At 34.8% G+C, this 23,526-nt stretch overlaps 1 protein-coding gene across 1 annotated transcript in view; it reads right to left on the bottom strand.

Annotated features, from left to right (window-relative positions):
• The window catches only part of KLHL20 (kelch like family member 20), a 64,048-nt gene that overhangs the window by 21,735 nt on the left and 18,787 nt on the right, over nt 1-23,526 (bottom strand). The window contains exons 3-5 of the mRNA XM_051998926.1: nt 21,990-22,563; nt 8,119-8,277; nt 6,960-7,054 (exon numbers count right to left, since the gene is read on the bottom strand). Coding sequence (XP_051854886.1) covers nt 6,960-7,054; nt 8,119-8,277; nt 21,990-22,563 — 828 coding nt within the window. The remainder of the gene's footprint in view (nt 1-6,959; nt 7,055-8,118; nt 8,278-21,989; nt 22,564-23,526) is intronic.

Raw genomic sequence — 23,526 nt, forward strand, 5'->3', positions numbered from 1 at the left:
TTGGAATTCCTCTATTTCATTAAAGATCCATTCCTCTCCCCCCTTCCCCCCCATCTCCATCCCCATACCATTATACTTAAGTTTTGCTTGGGAAATTATTCTTGGGCTACAAATCCATATCTTTTGTTCTTGTGGAACATCACACCCCAAATCCTTACTCCTTCATAGTACTGGTGGCTATTAAATGATGTGAGATCTGATGTCAGATCCTGACTATGGTTGTTTGGCATTTGAAATCTTTCTTTTTGGCTGCTTCAAGTATTCTTTGACCTAGAAGTTCTGGATTTTGGCTATGATGTACCTGGGAATTTTCATTTTTTTTTTCCCCCAAGGGGGTGACTTCCAGTTTTAGGATATCTGGGTAGTTTTAAGATTTCTTGAAATAGGATGTTTAAATTTGGTTGGCTTTTTTTTTTTTTTTTTTTGGTCATGACATTCAGATAGTCTGATGATTCTTAAATTTTGTTCTCCTTGATGTATTTTTCAGGTCAATTGTTTTTGCTATAACTTTGTATTTTCTTCTATTCCCCTTCCCCCCAACCTTTGTTCCAGTATTTCTTGTTTCCTCGTGAAGTGTCATCAGCTTCTATTTGGTGGTACTTTCTAATATTCAGAGAGTTTGCTAGTTGGACAAGATTTTGAATCTCTTGTGCCAAGCTTAATTCCCTTTCCAATTCTTGCTTATTTATTTTCTCTTTTCCCCACCCCCAGCACTATCATTTTATTTATTAAAATATTTTAAACTTAAAAAATTTTTTTAATAGCTTTTTATTTACAAGTTATATGCATGGGTAATTTTACAGCATTGACAAATGCCAAACCTTTTATTCCAATTTTTTCCCCTCCTTCCCCTCACCCCCTCCCCTAGATGGCAGGATTAATTTTTTTTTTTTTAAAACATAGTACAAGGTCTCCATACTTGATAATGCTTCTTCCCTCTATTAATACTATTTTCAATTCTTTGGAACTAAGACCCAAAACTGATGTGTGTGAGGTACTACCCCAGAGTTGTTTGAATGTGAATTTCTCTATTTGTGATCTAGAGAAATTTATGCATGGCTACTTAATTTGGATTTTTTTCCTCTGAAAACTACTGGTTCATATCCTTTGATCATTTATCAACGGAGAATTAGATTTTCTTGTAATTGTAAAGCAGTTCCAAACACACACACAATCTCTATATGTATCTTCAAAATCAGACCTTGATGCAAAGGTTCCCAAATTTCCTGTTTTTCTAAAACTCAAGTTAATTTAAGGGCAGAAAGAGTGCTTACACCTTGGGAACAGGGAGAGGTAGTTAGGAAAGGCTTCTTATAAGACATAGCATCTGAGCTGCATCTTGAAGGAAGCTAAGGAATCTAAGGGATCAAAGTGAGCTCTAGTAATGGAGAGTGGGAAGGAGAGATAAGATTGCTAAGGCATAAAAATAATATGTGAAATGTCAGGTTTGGGAAACTGCTAGCATAGGCTAAACTAATTGGGAAATAAGTGCACACCAAGGAGAGTGATATAAATTAAGTGTGGACAGGCAAGTGGGAGCTAAATTGTGAAGTACTTTTACTTTTCTTGGTTTTTCTTTTTCTCAATTACATGTGAAACAATTTTTTTTTGTAACATCCGTTAAAAAAATTGAGTTCCAAATTTTCTCCCTCCCTCTTCTGCCCTCTTTGAGAAGGCAAGAAATTTGATATAGATTATACAGGTGAATTCATGCAAATTATATTTCCACATATAGTCATGCTGCAAAAGAAAACAAACAAAAATAAAGTTTTAAAGTGTGTTTTGATTTTCATTCAGGCTCCATTAGTTTTTTCTCTGGATTTAGATATTATTTTTCATCATAAGTCTTGGTAAATGGTCTTGAATCATTGGATTGCTCAGAAAAGCTAAATCACTCAGTTGATCTTCATACAATATGAGAGTTATTACTGTGTAAAATGTTCTCCTGGTTCTGCTCACTTCACTTTGCATCAGTTCATGTAATTCTTCTGAAACCATCCTGCTTGCGATTTCTTCTTTTTTTTTTTTTTATAATGGCTTTTTAATTTTTCCAAATACATGCATATTTTCCAACATTTCTCTTTGTAAAACATTGTGTTCCAAATTTTTCTCCCTCTCTCCTTCAATCTCTCCTCCCTAAGACAGCAAGCAATTCAATATAGACTAAACACATGCAATTCTTTTAAATGCATTTCTATATTCATTATGCTGAGCAAAAAAAAAAAAATCAGATCAAAAGGAAAAAAAAACAAGAAAGAGAAAAAACAACAACAAGCAAACAAATAACAAAAAAAAAAGCGAAAATACTATGCTTTTCCATTGTTCTCTCTCTGGATGCAGAAGTCTATTGGAATTGCCTTGAATCATCTCATTGTTGAAAAGAGCCAAGTTCATCACAGTTGATCATCAATAATTTTGTTTCTTATAGCACAATAGTATCTCATCACAATTTGTTCAGCTATTCCCCAATTGATTGGCATCCCTTCAATTTCCAATTCTTTGCCACCACAAAAACAACTGCTATAAATATTTTTGTGCATATAGGTACTTTTCCTTTTCCTATAATCTTTTAAAGACACAGACATAGTAATGGTTTTGCTGGGTCAACGGGGACTCATAGTGCTATAGCCCTTTGGGCATAGTTCTAAATTACTCTCCAGAATGGTTGTGCCAGCTCAAAACTTCACCAATAATGCATTAGTGTCCCAATTTTTCCACACTCCTTCCAATTTTCCTTTTCTGTTATATTAGCCTTGTTAGATATGAGGTAGTAGAAGAGCATGTTTCTTAAAAATTACACGTTACTTTTTTCAATCAACAAAAATCTGCTCCCCTCTTCTCCCCAGAAATTGAAAACAAAAGAAAAAAGCCCTGTTGCATGTATAGTCAAGCAAAAAAAAATGTACATATTAATGTAATAAATATATACAAAAACCATCTCTTATCAGGAGGTAGATAGCATGGTTCATCATTGGTCCTCTCAAATGATAGTTGGTCATTACGATGATCAGTTCTAAAGTCTTATCAAAATTGTCTTTACAATATTGCTGTCATCATATAAATTGCTGTTCTGATTTTTCCTACTTCACTCTAGTGATGGACACATCCTAAGCTGATTGACAATCACTCAAATTCCCATTTTTTGATACCTCAAAAAGAACTATAAATGTCTTTGTATTTTTTTTTTTTTAGATAGAGATTGTTTTGGTTAGAACAAAATTCCTTCCAATTTCCCCTTCTCCCATATTTTCTTTTTGAATGGTATGTATGTTGTGTATGTATTCTTCTCTCCTCTGACCACTTTAGATGAGAATGAGGTTCACATGGTCAGGTCTTCCTTCTTTGTGCAGACTTCTATTTGTGCAGCTCAATTTATGTGAAATAATTTTTCCGAATCTTCCTTTACCGTAGCATATTCCTCTTCTCTCTTTTCATAATTCTTTTAAGATCATCAAGACATAATAGAAGCACTCTTAGGTCTTTTTTCTAAATACATTCCCTCTATTAATATTAATAATAGTAGGGGATGTCATCTTCAGAAAGTTGGGTTCTTGTTTAGTTATTTATGATTGTTCACTTCCTATTTTTGACCTTCAGAATTTCTCTAATCTTCATCAGGAATGCTTGGAATTCCTGTCGCATTATGGCCCACGCTCCAGTAATTTTATATTTGCCAGCAAGCCTATATCCTTTGCTTTCTGGAATATCATATTTCAAACTCTCTGTTTCTTCATAATGGTAGCTGCTAAATAAATCATGTATGATTCTGACTGTGGCCCTTTAGTACTTGAATTTTTTTCTCTTTACCTGGTTACAGTACTTTTTCTTTGATCTGGAAGTTTTGGATTTTGGCTATGTTTCTGGGTGTTTTCATTTTGAATTCTTTCTTTCAGATGGTGATTGTAGATTCCATATCCACTTTGCTCTTTGTTTTTAAGAGATCTGGGCAGTTTTTTTTTTTTTTTTAAGATTTCTTGAAATATTTCTCAGTTCTTTGTCAAGTTCAAGTTCTCCAATTATTCTTAAAGAAACTTTTTTCTTTGATTTGTTTTTGCTATAATACTTTATGCCTTTTGACTTTTAGTGTTTCTTTTTGCTTCATGAAGTCAATTGGCTTCTATTTTTCTACATTTGTTTATACACACGCTTGTGCACATATATATAGGGAGAAATTAATTCTGTTTTGGACACAATGAGTTGAAGATGCCTGTGGGTCAGGCAGCTGGAGTTATTTAAGCAGTAACTAGTAATATGGAGTTGGGCTTTGAAACAGAGAGTTTGAAATATGATATTCCAGAAAGCAAAGGATATAGGCTTTAGGAAAAAGATGATAGCTGATATATAGAAGGAGTCTTCTGTGTAGAGAGGATGGTAGAATATGCATGAGAATAAGACATCAAGAAAGTGAAAAACACAGGCTTACAGAGTAGGAAATAGATGAAGCAGCAGCTATGGTGATTAATCATGACTTAAGAAGAGTTAATTTTCTACTTCTTGGCAGAGAGAGGAGATGAACTAGAGGTGAAGAATGAGACACACATTTTCTGACAGTTAATGAGTTAATTTCTTTTGCCTGACTATAATTAGTTGTTACAAAGAGGGATTTCCATGCAGGGAAGAAGAGTTTGTGGGTAGTGAAAATGTTGAATGGAGGGGAGGAGGGAGAGAGGAAGGAAGAAAAGAAGGAAGCAAGACAAGTCTCAAAAAAAATGAAAACAAAAAATGAAAAGACAGAGGAAGAGTCAAACATGTAGGAAGTAGGAGATAGCAACATCATGGAAGCAAAATAAATCCAGAGGAAGGGGGTAACTGATAGTATCAAAGGTCAAAAAGAGAAGTGAAGCAAAAAATAAGCAAATGTTATATAATATAAATATATGACATATATTTATATTTATGAAAATATATGTAAAAATTATATTTAACATGTAAGAGAACATCGGTAATCTTAGAGAATAGAATTTCAATTGAGTAATAAAGTCTGAAATGATACAAATGGTTGAGATAATGAAGATGGCTTTTCTTTTCAGCTTTCATATACAGCTCTTTTTACCATGCTAAATTAACATGAATTGGGAAGTCATTGTGTTCAAGAGGATATTAATTTATATATTTAAGTTTTCAGGGGCTGAAGATAGGGGTTAGGGTTGAATGGAAGATTGTGAATCAAATTCAGAACTCCTTGCCAAAGGAGGGAGAATGATCTGAAGACATGATATAGATGTATTGAATCTCAGAGAAGTGGATGAGAACTTCAAAAGGTAGCAAATCAATGATCTGAAGTGTCAATAGCTTCTCTTCTAGTATGTCAGGAGTTCTGAGAGAAAGAATAATCAATACAGGATAGGGATTCAGGTTTCCATAATCAATAGAAAATGGAAAAATGTGTGAGGAAAAGGAAGTAAAGATGGAGAATTTGTTAACTTCCTTAAGAACAAGAATTTTAGAAGGCATGATGGAATAGGATATGAATTGTGCAAGAAGACAGCTGAGGGATAAGAGTATAAAGATACATGTCTGGTGGAAAGGATTTTTGTATTAATGACAGTGACAGAATCATAGGCAAAAGGGGAACAGAAACAGAAAGTGTCCTTGCTGGAGGATGGGAAAAGATTAACTTGACTGTAGCCCCTGCTCTCCAGGATCCTGTAATCACAGATTAGTGAGCGTGGAGAAAATAGCTCCAACTTTCATAATTGGTCATTCTAAATGCCCAGCTGGGCATAAAGGTAGAAGGTAGATATGGCAGGGAGTTCTATCTAAGAGTCAATGAATAATTGGTGTTGGCTCCTTGAGACTGGATTGATGCTACTCTCAGAGCCATCATCATATCCTCATTCTAAGATTATGGAGACACAGAAAATACTCAGTATATAGAACAAGCACTTGGCCCCTCCTCGCTGCACCCCTTCCATCACCTTACCCATCTTTGATTCTTTTACTAGACCTTCTAGTATATATTATTGCAAGAGGCTTAGGCTTTCTTTTATTCTTTTTGTGAGGCAATTGGGGTTAAGTGACTTGCCCAGGGTCACACAGCTACTGAGTATTAACTGGCTGAGGCTGGATTTGAATTCAGGTCCTCCTGACTTCTGGACTGGTGTATCTAGCTACCCTACTAGGCTCAGATTTTATGATGTAATTTTGACTCCTTTAGGGCATTTCTAATTCCAAAACTATATTCTAAGATAGCAAGAGAGAAGGACTATATAGACGACATTCTAGCTGTGGAACAAGTAATCAGTTTCCTATCCTTGAGTCCTTATAAGCATTGGCTCTCCAATAATTTTGGAACTTTAATGCTTTGGATCTCTAACAGATGTAAGTCTCTTTCTGGCAGCTTGAAATCTGAGATCTCTAATGGATATGAATTTTCTCTGGGACAGAGCCTCTACTATCAATGGTTTCCTTGATGTTCAGAATTTCTTATGGTTATAAGATTGTTGATGCAAATGATGATTGGGAGTGAATATCTGAAGACTAGACTTAATTCAAGTACAGCATCAACTACATAGCTTCATAAATGTTTAATGAATGAACTGTTTGAATGAACAAAAATTGTTCACTAGTGCAAAAGCTGCTTAATTCATCCTAAGAAAATTATATTTATCAGATTTTAGCAAAGAATTGTCTCTCCAAATCCAAAATTGCCTTAAAATCTTCAATTTGATCAATAAGCATTTATTATTAAAATTGTTAAAAATTTGAATTCATTGCTACTTTTATATCAATAAGTGTCATAATACAAAAACGAAAAGGATAGAATAATCTAAGTCCGGTCCTTTCCTTCTGAACCTTCTCTTCTTGATGCTATCCTAGAAGAAAAAACCTATAAACAATGACCTGGTTTTAGCACCAAGAAATATAATATACAGGAAGAAACAGAAATAAAATCAAGAAAGAGAAGAAAATATCAATGTTTTATTGCTCAGTTTCTTCCCAGCAATGAATATTCTTACCTGCATTCTTCATCACTTTTAATGAGGGGGTCAGAGCCTACTGTACCCACCAGGAACTTGGGACTAAGCAAAGGTAGCCGAACATGCTGCAGCACCTATAAGATAAATATTACTAAAGGTACCAGTCTACAATTTGTACATACAGTTGACTGCATGACTCAGGATAACTATGTTCTTCAATTTTGCTTTCAATTATACTGTGATCTAATTGGAAATGAAAAAATAGAAAAAGAAAAGAAGATAACATCTCTAAGATAAAGATTTATAAAGGCATGGATAAGAATCACGAAAATTGAGAAAATATAAAGGGATTATAATCTGAGAAGTGACTAGTCATACTGCTGAAACCCAGAAATATACTAAAACAAATTTTTTCAAATAGCTGACAAAGTGATGCAAATGTAATATAATCAATTCTACTTCTTTGTTTCAAGTACTTTATGTTATTTTGAGTTTTTGATAGAGCATATACAATTCTCTTGAGCTTATACAAATAAACCTAAACAAAATTTACAGCCTTGGATAAAATTTGGTTAACTCACTAGAGACTATACAAATTAATAAAAGTGGTTCTCAAATGTTTTCAATCTGAAGCTACCCAGGTTCCATATTAGCCCTTTATTTTCTTTTCCTCCTTTCCCACCCTCCAATTCTAAAGAATATCAGGATTTCCAAGTTGTTTGGGGGGGGGGAGGGGGGGAAACTATGAAATTTATATTTATCCTTATATAACAATTTCAGACTTCATAGGTCATAACTTACATAATGTTCCAAATCTGTAACTATCACCAAACAGAATAGAGAGAGAATAGAGATTTTCAAGTAAGTAATAATAGGCTGAGATACTTAAGAGAAGCATAAATCATTCTAAATATTCTTTGGCCCAGTTAGTGCTATTATTAGTGCTAGTATTAGAAAAAAATCTAAGATTTTTTTCATGTTAAATAAAGCACTGAACCTAAAGTCAGAAGGACCTGAGTTCAAATCCAGACTCAAAACTTAATATTTACTAGCTGTGTGACCCTGGGCAGGTCACTCAGACTCAACTGCCTTGCCAAAACAAAAAGCAAAAACCAAAACTCTTTCGTGGTTCAGATTTAAAATCAAATTTTTTTCTCTAATGTAAAGGAGATCTTTACATGAACTTTTCCATTATTACCTGTGGAAGTTGGGGCCGTCTTTCTTGAATACTGTATTTAACCCATGCCATCACAGCATTGAAAACCTGTTCTTCACTTCGAACATTTAGTTCATCACTGGATATAATATCAATGAGTTGGTTGGCTGGAAGCAGCATAAACTCCTCACTTTCCATCACCTTTTTAAAAGTTGACAAAGATAAAATGAAAACATTTGCAGTCAGAGCTTACTGTGATGAGATCAGCATTTTAGTGTAAAAATCATTAACTTGTTCCAGTTTGAATCAACATCAGACAGTGATACATAAGAAAGGTCAAAATTAGAATTATGGAATCTTAATTAACATGTCTTAAACAAAGAAGGGCTATAGATCAGAACTTTGATTTCAATGAAGGGCATTTCTGGGTGAGAAAACTCCCTCTAAAAATGTAAAAATTCTTTGGAATTTATAATCTTAAAGGGTAGAATAGAACATTGAAAAAGTTAAGTGATTTACTTATGTGGTACTTGAAAACCCTCACCATGTCCCACTATTTGAATGCCTCCAAATATTAGAAACTTTTTATTTAATAAGAAAGCTAGCTACCACATTTTAAAATTAGCCAAGTGCAAAAGTATATTATCTCATTTGAACAATTATTAGAAAGTTCTGAGTCTAATGCAGCCAAATCAGCTAAAATTCCTCTAATTTTGATTCTTTGGTTGGAATGTTTCTTTCCAAGACAACACTAAGTCTAGTGCTTTCACTGCCAATCCTTTAAATATCAGAAGACTATCATTATTATATTCGAAGTGTTCTCTTCTTTAGGAAAAAAAAAAAAAAAAAAAAGCCCTGTTTCTTCAAATGTTTCTCCGTAGCATGGTTTTGAAGTCTCTGAAGACTTAATCTGCAATATATAGGAAGAAAGGGTGATCAGAAAATTCAAATACAGCAGAAAAGGTCAAGAAGGATGAGAGCTAAGAAAAGACCACCCCATTTGTCAATTAAAAAATCACTGGCAATTTTGAGGAGAGCATTTTTAGCTGAATGATGATAATGGAAGCTAAACAACAAAGGGTTTAGAAAAAGATAAAAGGGAAGTACAAACATCAGTTGTAGAGAACTTTTTCTAAGAATTTGGTTGAGAAAGGGAAGAAAGTGTTAGCATGATACCTTGAAGGGATAGTAGGACCTGGTGGGATTTTTTTTTTAAAGGATAAGGAAGTCCTAGGCATGTGTGAAAGCCTTAGAAAAGGAACCAGTAGACAAGGGGATTTTGAACATTATTTTTAAAAAATTAAATTTAAGAAGATTGAGAACAAGAAGAAAATTAAAGAGACTGGAGACAGTTGCTAATGTAGACAATAGGATAACAGATAATAATAAGCAGAATTACTCAGTTCTTATTTTGCATCAATTTTCTCTGCCAAGGAAATAATCAATTTGAGAAGGATTGAAGAGAATCCTGTGAACAGAAGGTTGTAATCCAAGGTAATTTCAGAAAAAGTAAAAGAGCTTTGTATTCAAAATGAGTTAAGGGAACTAGGCCTGCTTGAAGTATATATAAAAACCAGCATATATGCTTACTCAACTGTTGGCTAGTTATTTTCATTTCAAAAGTAGACAATAAAGAAAAAATATTTACTCAACATTTGAAAAAAAAAGTAGTTATAAAAATAATTCTTTGAAAACATTTAAAAAGGGAAACAGCGATCATTAAGAGGTAGTATACTGTTGTGAAGAATGAGCTATATTAGATTAACAATTTCCCTTTCTGACAGAATTATTGAAGTATATAGAATATCTTGACCTGAATGAAGCATCTGAGAGAAAAAATCTCTCATTCACTTGTGAAAAAGATGGAGAGATCTATTAGAATTAGACTGAGTGCCAGACATAAAAATTTGTTGGGCAAAAAGGAGTCATAAGTGGAAAAAGTTTAAGAAGCACTGCAGTGGATAGAACTGGCTTTAGAATCAGGAAGAGAAAACCCAGGTTCAAGTCTCATCTATGATATAGTAGGACTCTAGGCAAATCACAACTTGGGTGACCCATGAAATTCTCTAAAACTCTAAGATGTATAATAGCTGCTGATTTACTTTTAGTATGGTTCCTGTAACGTAAGTAGTATATAAATGTGAACTATTGCTGTTGTTGCTATCTATTGTGGTAGAAGGAACTTCTTCATTAATGAATGAAATCACAAGTCCAGACTTAAACAAATGAACGAATGAATGAATAAGTAAATATAAAAATTTTAAATCTAAAGAGGTTAGGATGATGGGGCCAATCTAAACATGAAATTTACAGACCAATTCTTTGATTGAAAAATAAAACTATTTTCTAAGTACAGACTGGGGAGATAAACCTAGATAATAATAATCTATTCAAAAAACAAAAAGTCTGTGGTCTTTAAGAAACTTCTGAGTTCAAAATGAACTCTATTTCATTCTGGTAAAAATGAACTAATAGAATCTTAAACTATATTAATATAGTGTTCAATACAAGAGAGTTTATAATCTTGGTTAGGCCTCATTTGGAATAGTGCACATAGTTTAAGGTTCTATATTTTAGGAAGGACAATGATAAACTGCAGCAGGTCCAGATGATCACTGCCATATTGATGAGAGGGTGGGAAATTATGCCATTCAATGAAGAAATTGCAGATTTTTATTTACAGAACACTGAGCTGCCTTTAAATAATTTCAAGTCTGTAATATGGAAGAAAAATATGTCTAATTTTGCTTGGACTTAGGTGATAGAACCTGAATACACATTGGTGACTAGCATGACAGAATGATGGGTTATAGAAGCAGATTTTGACCCCAATGTAAGAGGTCAATGTATTCAATGTAAGGAATAATTTTCTAACAAAGCTGTATAATAGTGGAATGGTTTATTTCAAGAGGAAATGCATTTCCCATTATTGGTTGTCTTTAAGAAGAAATTAGATGATAAATTCATAATATCAAAAGATCATAGATTAGAGTTAGAAGAGAACTAAAGTCAAATTTTTATTTTGCTGAAGAAGATACTGAGGCTCAGAAAGGATATGCAACTTACTCAAAGTAATACAATTAGTGATTGTCAACTCTTCTAATTCCAAATTCAGTCATCTGCTCAAGTGTCTAGAAATCATTTTGTAGAGTTTTTGCAACCTATACCTTTTATTAGGTATGGGCTGAAATAGATAGCTTGTGAGATCCCTTCCAATTTCAAAATTTAATACTTTTGGAATTATTGCATGATCATGAAAAAAAATTATCTTGAGTATCAAATATGGTGACACATCATCCCTTAAGGCTGTTTATGATTTTTGGAAAGAAACAGAAGTTATATAGAGCCAAGTGGTGTAGGCAAGTGACACAATCCTTGTCAATCAAAATTTAGGTTTGATTGTCAAGTCACTTTTTGCAGGTAATTTCAAAAGTCTTTTGATGAATAGCAGTACTACTGGGATGGATGTATTATCTTTCAGATACTATGTAAATGTATTATTTTGAAGGAGCTAATATACAACTAAATATATTTTTTCATGTTTGTTAAAAAAAGATTTTTTTCTTGATAATCATTTTCTAGAGCAGCTATAGTTTGGTGCACTTGAGTTCATTTCTGTCTTAGTCTACTGGACTCATTTAAAACTAATGGGACATATAATCAGTGATCAATAGAGGGGACTTGATTTACGTGAACAAGATGACATTTTGTCCGATCCATCAAAATGTCTCAAATTTCCCTCAAACAGAAATTATGTGGTACCTCTCACCTTATCAACAAGTGGGGCTCCATAACAGATTCAAAGGCATATCTGAGGCTTACATCAGAACCTACCTCTACATCCTTATCCTCTCTCCCTCTTTTCAGTGCTGTAGAGACTCTGGCTCTGGACTGTGGAAATTTTGTCAGGCCTTGATAACCATCTTGAATGCAGCCCTTCAGAAGTAAATGCCTCCCAGGCCTACTACCTGGAATCACAAATGCTGTAAAGTTCTGAACTGAGAGTTGTTCTGCACTGCTGGTTCTAAAAAAAGCATACTCTGAACTGCCAGGACTGAGCAAGAGAATTGGAACAAAGAGAGTGGGACAGGTTACTAAGACAGGACACTGCTGTGGAGAGCCACGTGGCACTTCCACTAAACCTGAGGGGAAAGCACATAAATAAAGACTTATTTATCTGTGGTAGAAATCTAGACTGGTGAACTACAAATTGTCCAGATTGGGAGGAGGCTAAGTGAGATGTTTGGAGATCAAGACACTAAGGAAACCATATTTTTTAAAAAAGCAGTCACAAGTGAGTGATAGGGAAAATAAAGGGAGAAGAAAACAAAAGTACCAAAGATTACAGGATGAAGAAGTCTCAAAGACTTTGAACATAAACATAAACATAAATGAACAGGAAAAAAAATAATAATAGAAGAAAAATGAGTTCTGGCATTTATGAATACTGGAAAAAAACATAACCTGCTGGGGCTGAGTAGTCTAAAAGAGAAATGAGACCTGTTAGAGTAGAATTTATGTTTTGCACAATAAAAATAATCAGACTAGAAAAACTTGAATGGCAAGCCTCACCAAATAAATACAAAAGAGAATTATAGATTGCAAATCCAAATACACAGAAGTAAAAGACAACTTAATAAAAGAAAAGTAAAAAACAATGAGAATATTAAAAAATATATGCTTACTATACAAGCAAAACATAAGAACTTTGTAGATACATGGAGAAAACCTAAAGATTATAAATCTCCCAGAACATGATAGGACCAAAAAACCTTAACAACACAATGAAGGAAATAATAAAGGAGAAATGCTCACAACTTCTGAACGCTGAAAATAAAATTCTAATCAAAAGCATTCACATATCACTTCCAGAAAAAAAACCCCAAGGCTGCAAATTCCAAGTTACATAGTGGTTAAATTTAACAATTCAATTCAGAAACAACTTCTGCAAGCTATCAGGAAAAGGAGTTCAGGATACAGTCCAGGGAAACCTATCAAGCAAATCTGAGTCTAATCATACAGGACAAAGGATGTTCAAAAATAAAGATTGAAATACTTTTAGAAAAAAACAAAAAGCCATAATTGAAGGAATTTTTTGTCTCTTGAACATCCCGAACAACAAAAATGTAGTAGTGAATAGACAAAGACAAAGACAGAATAGCAACAGAGAATGATGAGGTTTAGGTTTTGGGATTCCCTTTAGTAGGGAACCAAATGATAAGGTCTAGATTTACAGAATCAAAATGAGATCAGGGTTTCTGGTTGTCAGAGAGTTAAATGATAAGGTCTAGTGGGGTTCAGGGAACCAAATGGAGAGGTTTGGCTCCCTTGCACTCCTTTGGGATTTGGTGCAAGGGTAGGGAGTTTTGGAGAACTCCCTTCTGGCAGTGCAGAGATTCTCTGTAAAGGATTTACAAACCCAAAAACCTAGATTGATAAAAGAAGTTTATTATAGGAATTAAGAAGGTTAGAAATCCTGACAGAGAGACATAAAGTCTGGTTAGGGAAATAGGTGAGGATAAAGAGAGGATGGCATTGGAAAAGAATATTATCCAGTGGGCAGAGGCTTCTTGGCATAGCATGGCATAGCCTAGCATGGCATGTTTGGAACCTTTGCAAAGAGAGGATTTTAGATTGGTTCTTTTATAATAGGAGCTTTGGCTACAAGCTGAAGGCAGCTAGTAGGTGGAATTCTACAAGTTGGGTTTCAGCTTGGGCTGGAATTTGAATATAATTCAATGAGTTTAAGGACTACCCCACCTAGATAACAGAAGGAAACTGTTTGTCCCTTGGGCAGGGTCCCTTACTGAGACAGAGTTGAAGGAGATTTTCTCCTTCAAGGAGTTTTATCATTTTGGGGTCCCTTCTTCAAGAACAGTAACATACTTCTTTCTAAATGTCCAAGAAGACAGAGGTAAAAGCAGAAATCTGATGAAAAGGCAGATAAGTGGCATTATGGACAGAACCTGTAGACATCTGCCTATATGTGAATGGCTCTTTTAAGGAACTACATATCAACATGGGAAGGTACATGAAAGGAGAGGGAGGGGAGCAGAGGGATAGAGAAAAGTGAGGTGGAGTCAAATCAAGGGCTTGTAGTAAGAAGGAGATCTCTCTGGTCTCAGAAAAAGAAGAGTCTACAGGGAAGTGGAGTAGGGAGGAAAGGATGAAAAGGAGAAGAAAGTAAAGAACCCTTACTCTGGAGGTGGAAGGAGGTTCCATTTATGAATGTGATGCAGGTGAACTCTGTTAAAAACTGTATCCCCTTTTGATCTGTAAAATTAACACTCTGAAATTGTGTACCCTTTGATCTGAAAAGAAGGGAGATTCAAGTCTTAGGTCCTCCTGGGAAGCATATCTCCCAGACAAGTTAAGTGGTGTTATTTGACTGGGCCTTTTCTAAGGCAAATCACCCCTCTTCCCCAATTGGTAGCTGGATCCTCATTAAGGAAGCCTTCAAAGTGATTTCCATTCAATTGGAGATCTGGGCCTCAATATTGATAAGCATCTAGGCCTGGGTTCTTTGGCTTTCTTTTCAATTTGAAAACTGAGCCTCAGATTTCCTATTAAAGGGCAATTTTAAACTAATTTCTTTGCAGAATGTCCAAAGCAGGACTATGTCTTGTTATGGAACCTCTTCTTGGCATAGCTGCCTGTCAGGATTCCTGCCCACTGTGAAGAGACTCTCTTCTCAGTGAAAAACCTTTTGTTATTTCTCTGCCACTGAGGAAGTCAGTCTCCTAGAAAAGCTGACTTCTGCAGTGCCAATAAAACTTCCCTTTTGCCATTCAAACTTTTTGGGTTCATGAAGGATCTGCACCAACCAGAAAGGGATTCCCACACCTCAACTCTCTGCATTGCCACTAACGTCATTCAAATGCATACTCCTAAAGGTGAAATTAAATGCATCCCTTACATTGAATGAGGACTGGGAGATTTGGTGTCTGAAAAGTACCTGTTCTGTGGCTGGGGTGAGGTAGAATGGAGGGTGAAGAAGGTAGACCCTCTGAGGGTGACTGGCACCTAGGAGTAGAAACATGGACCCAGGGAGATATGTAGACAAAAATGTTGACAAGAGAGGATATACTCTCAAATATCTGTTTGATTGTTCTGAGCATTGTTCTGAGAGTGAAACCAATGGGGTAACTCCTACAAGGAAGTGACAGCAAAAGCTTAAAGGGCAAAACCTAGAATGGATACTTTGGAAAATATTGTTGGAATCTTTACAAACTGCTAACTAATTAGAGTTGATCTAATCTTACAAGAAGATGTTTTGGGCCAGAACCTGAAACAAGGTTCTAAGTAGAACTAATTAGTACAATGCTTGTGTTTGCACCTTTACTCATTGGAGTTCACAAGTATGCCAGCTTCACAAAGTAAACTTTGTAACTTTGTGAGTTCACACCTCCCTTGAAGCTCTTTGGGCCAGAGAGCACTATGGGAGAAAACCCATAATCCCATTCTCTCAGAAGACTCAGATATAAGGCCAGTGAAGAGAGAGCTATTCAAGAATATATTCCACTTGGCTGGCTGGTCGCAGAAGAGAGTTCAGCTAGATTGGAGAGGAGCACTCTGGTGCAGACACAGAGCACTTTGAGAGATTTCAGCGGAATTACGCCAGAAGCCCTCTCTCTGAGGCAAGAGAGAATATTTTCCATTTGGCTGGCTGGTGGCAGAAGAAGAGTTTTCAGAGGATAAAGCTACGAGTGGAGAGTTCAGTGGACAACCAGATTCATTTTCATCTCACACCACTGTAGTTGGTGGCTGGGCTCCTGCACTTCCCCCACTGAGACCAAGCTGGTCTGTAAGACTCACCAGAAAGCTAGCCGAGCCCCAAGTGAAGGAGACAAGAGATTCATTCCATCTCTGTGCTGGTTGGAGGCTGAAGAAAGCAGAGGCAGAGGCTGAAGGACAGAACCTTTGGATTTGGAGACATTCGGAGGGCTCTGAGCTAAACCAGCTGTATTTTGAGAAGAACAAGAACTCCAACATATGAACTCACCACAAGATATGCTTGAATGAAGAATAAAAAGAAACCCCAATGCTGGAGTAATGAATCAGAGAATGAGAGTCTATAGAGTAAAAAGGAAGAGAAAATGGATAATGAAGAGAGATTATTGCAAATAAATATAAAAAAGCAGAAATAGTCAATACATTCTTTACAACTCATAAAGCAGTAAAAGTAGAAATTGCTTTAGAACTCAAAAACAAAAGATACAGGTCTAGATTAAGACCTAATAATGAAACCTCAAATAATAAAAAGGTCACAGAACAAATCATAGAAACAACTGATAACCTATTTTGTTAAAAAAAAAAAAAAAACAAGATAGTGATATCTTATACACTTATACAAAAAAACCCCAAGATAGTGAATAATATGCCAAAAATTTTGGGACACAGCTAAAGCAGTCCTTAGGGTAAAAACCATATGTTAAAAAACAAATAGAAAATGAGAAGATGACTATGAACATGCATTTTAAAAATTAGTGTGTCAACAAATAAACCTAAAATAAACACAAAAGAGGAAATACTGAAAATTTGAGGGGAAATCGACAAATCTGCAACAAAAAATTTGACAGGAATGACATTAAAAGCTTGCTTTTTGAAAAGACAATTGATACTACCTTCAAAAATGTACAATACCCAAACTATCAGAAGACCCAATAGTGATCTCAAATAACTTGATCTTAGGAAAGGAAATAATTCTAGCTATAAAGGAAATTCCAAAGGGAAAATCACTGGTTCTGATGGATTCAGAGGAGAATTCTGTTAAACTTTAAAAGAACAATTTGCACCCATAATTCACAATTTATTCTCAAAAACTGTGAAAGAACTATACCAAAATCCTTTTATAAGGCAAAAGTAGTCCTAATACCTAAGCCAGGGAAAGATGAAACATGGAAAAAAAAAAAACTATATGCCATTATCTATGCTGAATATTGACTTAAATTTTTAAAACAAAATCCTATCAGATTATAGTGATTTATCCAAGAAATCATTCATTATAATTAAATAGGATTTATACTAGAGACAGAAGGATGGTTAAACTTGAGGAAAACAATGAGTAAAACTAATCATATTAAAAACCAAAACATCTAAACCCACACAATCTCTCAACAAATGCAGAAAATGCCTTTGACAAAGTACAATACTTTTTTATGCTAAAAACACTACAGAGTGTAGGCATAGAAAGATCTTTTCAAAAAATATTATCTATCTACAACCCAAAACAAGCAACATATGCAACGGGGATACAATAGAACCCTTTCTAATAAATGCAAAAGTAAAGCCATAAAAATGACTATTCTCACTACTATTTCATAGTTCTAGAAATGCAAATAAAATAGTTAAAGAGTAGAGAGAATTATCCCTGTTGGCTGATGATATGATGGCTAACAGGGAAAACTCTAGGGAATAAGCAATGATTCTACTTGAGATGATTAAGAACCTCAGTAAAGCTGCAGGTTACAAAATAAATGCTCAAAAATAATTTCTCTAAATTAATTACAAAATAAAAGAAGCAATAATAGAAAGAGAAATCACATTCCAGGTAATTACAAAATTCATGAACTATCTTGGAATCAACTTCTAAAAGCATACAAAAGACTTGTATAGATTCAATTATAAAATATTCCTTAAAAAATTAAAACCAAATACCTGCAAGAATATTCAGTACTCATGGTTATGCCATGCCAATGTAATAAAAATGATAATACTACCAAAATTAATTTGCAATCTTAATGCCACACCCATCAAATTACCAAGAGAAGACTTCACACTTAGTAAATAATAACAAAATTCTTTTGGAAAAATAAAAGTTCTAGAATATCAAGATAAACAATGAAAAGAAGTAAGGAGGAAGGGAGAATAGCATTTCCAGACCTCAGATTATATTGTAACACAGCAATCGTCAAAAACATCTAGTACTGCTTTAAAAACATTTCAATGGAATGGGACTATATAAGGGAGATTCAGAAACAATACAAATCAATAATTCAATGTTTCATAAAATGGAAAACATGTTCCCTGAGGAAAAGCTCCCTATTTGATAAAAAACTACTGGAAAAATGAGAAAGCAGTCTGATAAATATTAGGCTTAAATCAATACCTTATACCATGCTCTATAATACATTCTACATGGATATATTATCTTAATACCATAAAAAAATTAAAAAGAGAAACAGATCATATATTTCTTGCAACTATAGAATACATAGTATTCTTATGCAAATAAAAAGGAAATTATAAAAAAAAAAAAATAGATGACTTTGATTCCTTGAAACTGCTTCTCACAGACAACATTAACATATATAGGATAAGGGAAGTGATCAAATGAGGAAAAAATCCTTGATCAAATTTCTCTGATGAGTGTTTTGTATCAAAAATACACTAAACACGTACATGCACACAGACACACACAAATAGCTTATTTTCATTTGATCAATGTTCAAAAAATATGAACAGTTTTAAAAAGAATTGTTAAGTATTCACAATCATATGAAAAATGCTCCGAATTGCTAATAAGAGAAACAAAAAATTAAAAAACTCTTATACTCTATTACAAAAAATGGCAACAGTTAATACTAGGGGGTAAGGGTGGGGTGGAATTGTAGGAAAATAGGTACATGAATACATTTTGGGAGAAGTTGTAAAATGGTATGACCATTTTGGAAAGTAATTTTGAATTATGTAAATAGACTAAAATATTGATAGCCTTTGAATTAGAGACTTTATTATTGGGTTTAAACCCCAAAGAAGTTTCTGATAAGAAAAAAAAAAATCATCAAACAGTACAAAATATTTAGAGCAACACTCTTTATGATTGTAGAATTCAGGGGTCCTCAAACTTTTTAAATAGGGGGCCAGTTCACTGTCCCTCAGACTGATGAGGGGGCCGGACTATAGTAAAAACAAAAACTTTGTATTGTGGGCCTTTAAATAAAGAGACTTCATAACCCTGGGTGAGGGGGATAATCTCCTCAGCTGCGGCATCTGGCCTGTGGGCTGTAGTTTGAGGACCCCTGTTGTAGATGCTTGTTGAATGGGAAATGGCTAAACAAATTATGGCACATGAATGTAATGATATGCTACTGTGTTGTAAGAAATGTGTGATGAATATTTAGAAGCATGAAAATATTAATATGAACTGATGCAGAATGAAATAAGCAGAATCACAATATAGACAGTAACTACAATGTAAATGAAAAGAACAACACATCAAAAAATCAAAAGTATATGTAACAAAATTAGAAAAATCAAATGGGATTTGAATGAAGACATACAAGAATATAGCCCCAACCTTCATGGAAGTAGGAGGTACATAGGAGTTAAAAATTCTCAATATATCAATCGTGTTGAATTCCTCCTCTTCCCTGCTTTGTCATAGAGGATGGTTCTCAGGGAGGAAAGGGTTGGGGAAAGTATACATAGGATACTATGATTCTGTAAGAAACAGAAAACTATTTAAAAACAAAACCACAATCAACAGAAAAGAAGCTTTTGATCTCCAAACTGGTTATCTCCTGAATTGGAGGACAAGTTTGGAAAATCTCAACCTTAAATAAAAATTAGGTTCATGCTGGATAAGTCATGCAGTAAGTCAGTGCTCACCAATTCAGCAAACATAAACATCATCTAGGTAATAAAGGGCTGTAATAGGCTTTGGAAACACAGAAATAAAAAATTAATAGTCCTTGCCCTTGAAAAATGAAGAGTCTACCGAGAGTAGGAAATACAACATGTATACAGTATAAATAAAATGTATATAATAAAATAATTTTAAGAAGGAGAAAGTGATGATAATAGGGAAATCAGGAAAGGCCCTGGGTAAGAAAGCAACACTTGAACAGTGAACTGAGAGAAGTTAGGGATTTTGTGAAGTGAAGGTATATAGGGAGAACATTCCTGATAGCACAGCTCACTTGTACAAAGGCATACAGAAGGAAGAGATGCAAAGGCAACAGAAGGTTGGTCATATATGGGGCATAGCAAGCAAGCCTGCCTGATTTGATGGAGGGTATGAGAAGAAGAATAACACGAAATGTGATTGGAAAAGTACATGAAAGCCAGACGTGAGAGCTCTAAAAACAACAGAGGTTTTTGTGCTTTATTCTAGGAGAAATGGCCAACGATGCGAGACAAATGAGTCTAAGTGAAAGAAGACATGGTCAATTCTCTGTTCTAGTAGTAATGCAGTTCTATGGAGGGAAGTCGAGAGGGATGTAGCTTGAGCAGAGAAACCAATCAAAAAGTTACTGAAATAGTCTATGTCAGGTGGTGAGGGCCTGAGCTAGGGCAGAGGAAAAAGGAAGGAACCCAAAAGATTTTATAGAGGTTTCATCAATAAGAGTTGGCAGTTGTTTGTACATGAGAACTAAGGAAGATTGAAAGATGATTTACAAGTATATAAATCTTGGTGCCCAGAAGGAGGTTGATGTCATGAACAGAAAGAGAAAAGTTAGGACTGGGGAGAATTTGAGGGGAAAAATAATAGGTTCTCTTTTGGAGATAAGTTTTAGATGTCTACTAGTTAACAACTTTTATTAGATGGTCCCTTCTAATTCCTGATTGATATTATGTGATCAAGGTGTTTACTACTTCTTATCTAGAAGACACTAATTGATGATGAAAAGTATTGTTACATAAGTTATAATCTTGGAAACTGTAACTTCACAAGATACAATTTATAACTATTTGTTAAACAAAGATGGATTGTTAGGATTGTTCTGTTTTTCCAGCAATGATCTAGGAAGACAGTGTTTTGTCTTTAACTATACTGGTAACCTAGGCAGAAATATCTCCAGAGAGAAGAAAAATAAAACACTAGCCTACATTAATTTTCTTTTGGAATATCCAATTTCCTTCCTTTCTCTGGTTCTTTCTTTGTTCACTATGTTTACTGTCTTTTGCCTTCCCTCTCCCCCCCCCCCCACCTTCAGTAATTAACATAATGATGCTTAGTACAAAAGCACTTATGCTTACTGATTGACTACATAACTTTGTAATTTATTAATCAGTCTCCTTAGGAAAGTTACCACAGAGGAAGTTATCTGAGGGATAGTATCAGAGAAGAGAAAAAGCACTGTATTCAGGCAAGTAAACTCTGAGTCTTGTTTCCTCCTCTGTATACTGACTGTATAAATCTATGAAAATGATCACTATCAATTCTCTGGTCAGGTAACCTTGCATTGTTAATTATTATACTGACTAGCTGATAAGACAATTTCCTGTGAAACTAGACATGAGTATTCTTCCACTGCCTGATCACAGGGGTGAACTAATAAAGTTTCAGAACCTGCTAAGCTGAATACTAGATCCTAGACTAGGGTACTCCCTCCACAAAAGTGCCTTCATTGAAATGAACAGCCTTGAAAAATTAAAGTACTTCTGCTCTGTCTAGGGATATATGATTTGTTACATATTAACAAACATGAGACCTAAAATAAAGATTCCCCCCACCCGAGTTATGATTTCATTGGTACTATGAATTTTTAGTAAGAACATTTTTTTTACTAAGGAAGACTGGCAGCTGCGCTACAATTTATTTATAAAAATTTAAAGTTTTAGTAAATTGTTTGGAGCTCTAAGTCTTGTGATTAGCTAGGGTCACAGAGCTACTATGTGGTAAAAAGCAAGTAGTTTTCCTGACTAAAAGATAAGATCTCTACTACTACTGCTGCCTCTCAAAATCTAAACTATTCATATAATTTATTGTATCTCATTTGCTAAATTATCAGAAACAACACCTTTGCAAATATATGAATAGTTTTCTCCAAATAACACTGGTAAGCCCATAAAGACTAAAGGGTAGCAGCAGAAATAATAACTGACATTGTGAATAGGCCATTGATGGCCCTTGATAGTTTGTAAACATAATCCTACATGATACTTCTAGCTTTTATGAAATAACTTACCTCTTGAAAGTTATGTTGGGTGAACTTGTCTGCAATCCTCAAAAGCTCACGGCATGAATGAGTATCTGCAAAAGCTCTAATGCCTAGGCAGTTGGATGGGTCTAGCTGTCTCTTTAAGAATTCACAGCAGGCTTCCTGGATTTCTGCCAGCTGAAGGAGGCAAGCAGCTGGTAGAAGGGTCTGAACATTGCCCTCTTCCACTGTGATCTGGGAGGTGTATGCAAAGTCAATCAGCAGCTCCATGGCCCTTTCATCAATATCTCTGATTACTACCTCAGTCTGACGGCTTTCTGCTAGTTCTCCTGTAAACATGGCTCGAAAATAGGGACTACAGGCTGACAAAATTACTCGATGGGCATAAATCTTCTTAGCACCCACAACTAGGACCACATCACACAGTTCTCGGTGCTTCCGTAAAAGGTTGATTACTTCTAAGGTTTGCCGAGGATGCTTGTCGGAGATATAGGGCATGCGAGCAGGCTGGGGAACCCCTTCTGGAAGCTTGTTGGGGTCTCCAAGGGTACAGCGGCTTGTTACATCCATTCCAGTCTCTCCTGGTCGAGTGCTGGTACACCTAAAGGAATAATGTGGAAAAAGACATGAGAATAGATATATTACTGATTCATCTATTGCCTGATAACTCTGAAGTAGTGTTGTGCTGGAACAAAAATGACTGGTCAGAAATATATTCAGAGAAGCATCTTTTCTGAGAATTCTCAAGTCTAAAAATATTCTGAGAAATCTGGGGAGCCCTGCTTAGTATTCACAACTATTAGTTTTGAACAGAGCAAAAAATTTTGCTATCCAATGCCTTAAAATAAGAAATAAGGTATTGTAGAAACAATTTTATCAAAATATTCTGATTGAAGAGACAGGCCAAACCATTAAGTTCCAGGATTTGGGGTAGGAGGAAGATATATCAACCAATTGCAGTCTATTCATATCACTTTATAAAAGAAATGTGGTAAATGATTATTTTTCTCTATAGACTACTGGCCTATGGACTTTACTCTATGATCTACCTCACCCAAAACACTAGTATTCAATGTTTTTCTAAAAACTTAACAGATTGTTCAGATATTTGAAATTTCTCTAGGGCATAGTTTAAGATCTGCAGAATATACCTAATAAAATATGACCAGATTAGAAAGAGAAGCTATTCAAGTAAGATATGGCATAATAAAAAGAGGCTAACTTACAAATCAAAATGTCAATTTATTAGTTTATAATAGGAAAAATGTCTGGCAAAAAAATAGAAGGGGTATAACCTAAAAAAGCTTGGGCAACCAGTAAGGCTAAAAGATGAAGCTTTTGTTTAGTCTTAAAGACATTTCCCTATAGAGCATGTACTTATCCTCAATGATATTACCTTGAGATAACTGATAAAAATTCTTTGATAGGGTAAAGAGGAGGGTAGTAGTAAATTCCCTCAGATTATAAAATAATCTGAAGGTTGCTTAGCAAGAATAGAATTAGAATGAAAAGGTAGGTGAATGTTTTTAAGGAGTTGTGTTCCACAACTATCACAGACTGATAA

The sequence above is a fragment of the Antechinus flavipes genome, chromosome 4 (assembly GCF_016432865.1).
Source record: "Antechinus flavipes isolate AdamAnt ecotype Samford, QLD, Australia chromosome 4, AdamAnt_v2, whole genome shotgun sequence".
NCBI lineage: Eukaryota > Metazoa > Chordata > Mammalia > Dasyuromorphia > Dasyuridae > Antechinus > Antechinus flavipes.